The sequence below is a fragment of the Bradysia coprophila genome, unplaced genomic scaffold (assembly GCF_014529535.1).
Source record: "Bradysia coprophila strain Holo2 unplaced genomic scaffold, BU_Bcop_v1 contig_297, whole genome shotgun sequence".
Lineage (NCBI taxonomy): Eukaryota > Metazoa > Arthropoda > Insecta > Diptera > Sciaridae > Bradysia > Bradysia coprophila.
In genome coordinates, this window is record NW_023503555.1 from 7717694 (window position 1) to 7725202 (window position 7509).

The 7509-nt window shown below is 37.8% G+C and overlaps 1 protein-coding gene across 1 annotated transcript; it reads left to right on the forward strand.

Moving 5' to 3' along the window:
• The first annotated feature begins 4532 nt into the window (after positions 1–4532).
• On the forward strand, positions 4533–6851 carry LOC119078993 (protein aurora borealis). Its single transcript, XM_037186757.1, has 4 exons — positions 4533–4980; positions 5219–5412; positions 5524–5864; positions 5938–6851. Exons 1-4 carry the CDS (start codon positions 4709–4711, stop codon positions 6502–6504), a joined length of 1374 nt encoding a protein of 457 aa, XP_037042652.1. The 5' UTR covers positions 4533–4708; the 3' UTR covers positions 6505–6851.
• The last annotated feature ends 658 nt before the right edge of the window (positions 6852–7509 follow it).

The following is a 7509-nucleotide window of genomic DNA, read 5'->3' on the forward strand; positions in this document are numbered from 1 at the left end:
TTCTGTAATTTTAAGTTTCCGTCTCCTCCTCCGCTTTTTTTACATTTTCTTTTCTTCTTTCTCGCTTTTTCGTTCCTCTTCTGTCAAATGTTTTCGGCGTCATTTTTGCTGTGAATTTTCAAATATTTTTTTTTCGCCTTTTGTTGCTTGGAGAGCCGTAAGCGAACTATTTTCACTCGGTGAATTTGACAACTAATTTGGGAAATACTTGAGATTTTACTTCCATCCGTCGGTATCTCTATACAAAGACTATTTTTGTGTAAATGATTTCCCAATTTTTCATAAATTTTCCCACTTTAGTTCAATACTTTTCCTATTTTCTCGAAATTTGGGTAAAATTGTGAAAAGTATGGAAAAATTGGGACAATTCGGTGAAAAATGATTTCTGTCCTCTGTATGAGATGCTTGACCTAACGAGGGAGAAAATTTTAAAAAGCCGTATATTCGTGTGACTCTTACTCATCCTATGAGAAGCCATAAGGTCAAGAATCACAAGTAATTTTCCTTGTATATTACAAAATCTTTCAGAAAAATTGCTTGAAAATTCACAGCTCAAATTTTCGTCGCTTTATCTCAAATTGTTTTGCTTGTTCACTTCATGTCGAAAGAGTGCCGCCTACTTTCAAAAAGCAGAAAGACATTTTTAACGCAGCGTTGCCAACATTAATTTGTTATAACGTCCGCGTTAAAAACTTTACATTTTTTGGCGTGCACTTACAGTCTGAATTCTAATGCATCTACAGTTCGATTATTCTTCACCTTTTTTAAACTTAAATTTATTTTAAATAAATATTTTTTGTTTGTTTTGTTGACCAATAGAATTAATTCTTTTTCGTTTGGTTAAACTTATTTTTGAGACTGAAATTAAAAACGAGTATAAAAGGAAAATTGTATTTTAAACTGAGAAAAGAGAAAACAAAAAAGAAAATCCGTGCAAAGAAAAACAGTTTTTGTTAAAACGCAAAGAAAACGACACACTCAAAACAAAGTAGTTAAATGTGAAAAAAAAGAAATCAAAATTTGAAAAACAAAAAAAAATTCTTCAAACTATTCCACCCAAATTACTGTGCCTTTTTGTCTTAACGTGTGTGTATTTTGTGCTCATTCCAATAATGTAAACAAAAAAACAAGAAATTTAGAATAAAACGTATGAAAAATATAATGTGAAACTAATCTTTTACTGGGTGGGAAACACCCCGATCACTCCCTACTTATTCCCTCACTCCACTCATGCATAAGATACGAAACCGAATATTTACTTGCCTCAACAATCTACCGAGAAAAAATGGATTTTCACAACGCACTGCTCCTAGCATGAACATAAGAAATATTTGGAGGCTGATGAAGTCACAGTAGGCACTGCGTTTCTTTCGTGAAGATAGGTGACTTGTTTTAGTTGTGTGAGTTCAAACACACAATACAATCAATCTTAAGCGGTAGCTCTTATCACAAAAGCCTCCAAATTCGACGTTTGTCAAAGTAGTGTTCATGCTAGGAGCAGTGCGTTGATTTTCATCTTTATCGACTCCCGAACTATAACAATAATGACCTAATCAGTTTTCGTTGCCTAACGTTCTACTTTGAGATCGCTCAATAGGTAATTATCTTTAACAATACCATTGGTAGGCTGAGCGACAAATCTAGCGAGACAGCGCCATCTATGTACTAGCAGCGAAACTAGTTAAAGCAATAGTCGAATGGACTAGTTCTCCCAACAATACCTTTGCCGGTAAGCCATACCAGGCAAGAGCTCACTTGATATGAGCCGATATTTTCAAATCTGGAAAGCAGCTCTATTTCGTAGTGGTGAGAAGACGTGTTACTTACGCATCTAGAGCCTAATAAAGTACTTTGCAATCGATGTCAAAATAGTTATTTACGTTTTATGTATAATAGATTGGTCTAAAGTTCGCAGAGACGACCATCACCCTATAAACTGTTATTCTGTTACTTATTCCATAACGTATTAAAAAGCGCCGAAGGCTGATTTTCTTCAACTTAAAAATTTAAATTTTTCCTCTTTTGATGAGATTGAACTAAATTTTAGGAACGAATTTCGAACGGGATCAACCACCAATATATCTAGCAAACATCATGTTATGAGAAGGACGACCATATCATAAGATGGATAGAAACACCGCTGATACAATGAACTTTACGCTCATTCAACCAATGAAATTACAAACCAGTCATGGTCTCTCCATACAAGCCGGAGGAAATAGCGATTTCATATAAGCAAACTCTCCTCTCAATGATTTTCGTTGAAATTTTGACATTAGACCATACCTTGTATATACTTTCATTGCATTCAACAGCTGATGACGAGCTGATACCTCGAGTTCAAGAAAATACATTCGTAACTGTCTGTATAGCCGAAAACTCAATAACTATGGTATGTCATAAGAAATGTCATCGATTTCACCACACTTTTGGCGCAAATCGATGTTGGGTAGCGTTGAATTTTGTCTATTATTTAAACAAAAAAGTGCGTAAAAATTCATGTTGCGGAATTATTTTTGTGATTGATGAATGATGTAAATAACGACAATTAGCCCATTAATGATATCCCATCCGATGAACCCACGTAATTTCTTCGTGCTGCACCAAAACTTCACCACTCGAGTATAGACTTAGCCGCATCTGTTTTAAGTACATTTGTCAGAGAGATGCTAAGATTACGGCTGGGACGCCGTTTCGACGGATAGAGGGAATTTGTCAGCCTTTTTCATATAACGAATGAAATGTCAAAAATGGCTGACTTTTTCCAAAATTGGTCGGTTGTTTACAAAATAATTAATTTTTGACTACAATGATTCGAGAAGCAGAATATGGAAATACGTTTGCATCGGTTTCAAAATTAACGTAAAGGGTTTTATTTGCAAGGTACTTTCGTATTATCTGAGATATACGCGTTCAAAAATTGGTCTCCAAAATTGCTTTTTTCAATTCGGAAATTGTGTACGAATACTGAATCTGATTTATAAATAAATGGACTTACGTTCATTCTGATCCCACAAGGATCATGTTAGCAATTTATTTCATTAAAATTGGTGATGCTGGAAGTATTAAAAAAAATCTGTGGTTATGTCTTTTTCAATTTGACAGCTGGTCGCATACGGTTCAAATTTTTTCAGAAATGATGGACAAATTCCCTCTATCCGTCGAAACGGCGTCCCAGCCGTCATATTAGCATCTCTCTGACATTTGTGTGTTAAAAACTATCCAGAAATCAACGCTCTTTAAAAAAAAAAACATCTACAAATACAGATTAGTTCTAAATGAATCTAAGAGTATACCTAGCGAGGAAATTTGTAGGACGAAATGTGGTCCCAACATCAGTTTGTATAAGATACACAATACACTTTTCATATAATTTTACACCAATACATGTATGCATTGATGCTTTTGATAGTTCAATTTGCCTTGCCCTCGTAATTCTAAGGGCAAACACCTACCAATAAACATTTCGTATTTCATGTTGGGATATTTTACGTAATTTTGTTCTCTATGTATAATTACTCTTAGAAATGAATAGATCATCTTCAAGATACGGTACTTTTAGCATGGATGGCATTTCTTGACGTGGATGGCATTTCAAACGGCCTTGAAATAGACGGCCCGGAAATAGACTTAACACAAGCAAACACACACTACCCGAGAAGTAGAGAAGTATCGAGGCTATTTAGAAATTTACTCCAACGGCTGATGCTATTCGCACGCGCGTGCGAATAGCCATTCCTTGTTGTAATTGACTATTCGCACGCGCGTGTGCGAATAGCCATTCCACACTGTAGAATACATTCGAATAGCCATTTCACATTGGATTTAAATATTCGCATGCACGTGCGAATAGCTAAACCTACGAGTACTGGCTATTCGCACGCGAAATCGAGCGCCCATGAAAAATACGAATATGATTCTCGCGCCCTATGTAAGGAAAATTACGTGATGGTTAGAGTTGTTGCTTCATGAGCAATTGGCTTTATTGTCATGGGTTCAAAATTTGGTCAGAACAGAATTATTATTTACCATTAATGGCTCAAAAGGAGTGATAAAAACTGAGCTAGAGTGATTAAAATTAAACTTGAGCATTAAAAAGATTCTTCAGTCATCACCCAAAACAGTCTTGAATTTCGCAGAGATCGTCCAGATAATCATATTGATCATGAAAAGCCAATGCACCACGGACTATATAGAACTTTGTCCGGTTTTAATGTAAAAATTTCGGAAGAAAAAAATTTTTATGTTCAATATTGAACGTTAAGCCATTTCGATATTGTCAGCATTAAAATGTTCCAATAAAAATAATTGTAAATTCAAATGTTCCAAAACGTTTTCGCTTTATTCTACCACTATTTTTCAACTTTTTGCTTTGTTTACTTGACTGCTCGCTTTCTCACGGCACTCACACGGAGTAATTTTTATTGTGTGGAAAGCATACTTAAGTTTTAAAATTCGAGCTAAAATGTTGTCGACGTCAGTCGAATCGATACAAAACTGAACGTATTCCAACGTTCAACATTTCAAAATTTTATTCCCCACTCTCACCAGTCAGAACGTTGGGTTACTCTGGGTCACTTTAGATTTTTAGTTTAGCGTAAAAATTCGGAAATCCGTACGGTCGGGAAGTTCAGATCTCAATTTTATTTTTATTTACTTTTCGTTCGGTCAGAACCGTACATTGAATGATCTACATTCCATCTGAGACATGGAAACCGATTCAGTTGACACTGCAAAACAAATTCACGTATCATCGCCATTCCGATTAGTCAACGGACAAAAGACTCCAACGCCGCCGAACTGTACATATAATCCGGCAACAATTGGCAAATCGACGCCAAACAGTTTTCATGGCAATAAGTTTTTTAAGAACGTATTCAATACACCGCCGTCACGGTTATCGAAAGTGGTGCATCCGAAAGTGGTAAATCCATTTGAAGTGGGTCTGACAGAACGATTACATTTGCCGTTGATATGCAGGTAAAAATTGAATTATTCATTTCGATTGTCACAGAAAGTGTTGAATGGGACAGTGGGATTGTGGGAAAGGAATTTGTAGAATTTTTGGCGCTAAGACCAGGTGAATACTGTATACAAACATTGCTATAGTAAACACCTTCACCTGGCGTTAATTAGCAAAGCCGATAGTGGAAAAATCCCATCAACTGTCAACAATGTCTGACATATGATTGCACTGAACAATTGTGCGCAATTTCAGTCCATCGTTGTTCCATCGTCCAAATACGCCTCAGATGTCGTCAACACATTTCGAATGGACCATAGACGAAATTTCTTCGTTGAATCCGGCTAGCTTTGAAGCACACGAAACACAATTTGCATCTACGACTGATCCAGAAACCGAAGCTAAGATTCAAGTGACATTAAGCTCGTTCTTTCGGGATCAAATAATTGGTGAGTGTAGACCCTTCACACTAGTGGTCTAGTTTGAACCTACTGGCAGACGGTGATGCTTCACCACTTCACTATTCGTAACGACCTCCAATAAAAAAAAATATTTTCCAGTTCCCAGTCCAGTGGACTGTCCATTGCGAAATCAAAAAATTATTCTGTCCGACGAGCCGAAGACTGTACGCGACGGAATATGCCAGACTGAACTATCGCTACCACCGAACTTACCCAAAGATATCGAAGATCTCCTAAAGCCATATTTTACTCAGACAATGAATCAACAACAAAGTCCTGCCAAAGACTGTGATACAACGATCGATCATGATGCGCGCGATGCATTATTGAGACGTAAACTATTTAATCAATCGAGCAGCTCCAGCTCCAGTTCCGTGTACGATGATCACATCGACCTGGATCTGGAATGTCTCAGTCCACCGCCATGTAGTCCGGAATTGGTTAGTATGGATTTATGTTTGCCTTCTATGCGAGGACACAATTTAAACGCAAAAAATTTCACCCTTTGACCAGAGGAGTAAATGCGTCGACGAACATGGTGTAACATCCGAGATGCCCGAGAGTGACAAACCGTTCTGTCCCCTTTCACCCATCAACATAGTGACACCGATCAAAATTCAAACGCCCAGCAGAAACGATTGGAGCTGCGAAAGCATGAAGTCGGTTTACAACAGCACACCGGAGTGTAGCCTGTCCAACTACCTAACCACATCGTCCCATTCGGTGAGCATTTTGAACGATACGAAAGAGAATAACATTGCCATGGACATGGATCTGACGATGTTCAGCATGACGGACGACGAAAAGCAACTGACTTACATGCGTACGCCGAGTCGTCGTCGGCATCGCTACTCGAGCCGGAAGAATTTGTCGCATTCGTTTTCCTGCTTGGACGATGATGTCGATGAGGACGTGAAACCGATCCCGGACGGTAATGTGTTGTGCAAAACCGATAGCGGTTTCAATGAAACGGATGACAAGGCGAACGATGAGTTTAATAAGTGGCCGGCAAAGCAATCGGTAGCAATTCCTAGCATCAGCGATACGATGGACGTCGACGCGGGCAGTCCGAGCGGATGATTGCATTGATCATTTTTTGACTGAATTGTGTGCAATGCCAACTGATTTGATGGAAATATTTTTAGAATTTTAATTTGTTAAATTTATGCAGCCAATTTGTGCCATGATTTTGAAATGAATTTCCCCCCCCGTTCAATGTTAGGTGTAAAATGAATAGGAAAAAGATTTTTTTTTTTGTTTTTACCACTAAGTTTCGTTCGAATTTTAATTGAGGGAATTTTTAGTTTAAAACCAAATTGTAATGTGGAGCCGTTTATGGCATCAATGTAAATTGCCATTGTTGACGTTGTTGGATACACATTGTAATTCGACAGTTAAATACAGTTAACAATTTCTGATGGAAACACGTCTTGCTCATTGCACTTATTATTCGTCTCCAGCCGTTACCACATTACTTATACTCCATTTCAGTCATACACCAGTCCTCCACGGCACTTTGAGTCCCTCATAAGTCCACGGTTTCAGACCTATGCCAAATTGTTACGTCAACCGATACGAAAAACATTTTTTCTGCTACTATTGTTATCTAGCGCTATAAGCACTAGAACGAGGGTGGCTGTAGAGTATGTCTCACCAGTGATATATCTTAAAAAATCCAAACTGGTTGCAAAATGAAGGTGTTGGAGCCAAGTGACGAATGGAATTGAAAAATAAAATTTCAGTTGGTTGGGCATGCCAGATTGGTCAAATTTTTAGCAGCCTGTCAGGCACTCTCAACCAACCAACGAAAATTTTATTTTTCAATTCCATTCGTCATTTGGCTCCAACACCTTCATTTTGCAACCAGTTTGGATTTTCTACGATGTGACACTGCTGAGATATAAACTAGGGCTACCCCTCTTCTCCTTCTTGTCGTAGAACAAGTGTTTTTCGTATCGGTTACATTAATTTGGCATAGGTTTCAAACCGTGGACTTATGAGAAATTCAACGTGCCGTGGAACACTTGACTACCATGACTGTAAACTTTAAGGATGAATTTCCAACATATAGTGGAACCCGCGTAT

Coding starts and splice junctions, on each gene's coding strand:
- LOC119078993 (XM_037186757.1), top strand. CDS start 4,709: ATGGAAACCGATTCAGTTGACACTGCAAAACAAATTCACGTATCATCG. Junction 5,413..5,523: donor CTTTCGGGATCAAATAATTG/GTGAGTGTAGAC, acceptor AATATTTTCCAG/TTCCCAGTCCAGTGGACTGT. Junction 5,865..5,937: donor CGCCATGTAGTCCGGAATTG/GTTAGTATGGAT, acceptor CCCTTTGACCAG/AGGAGTAAATGCGTCGACGA.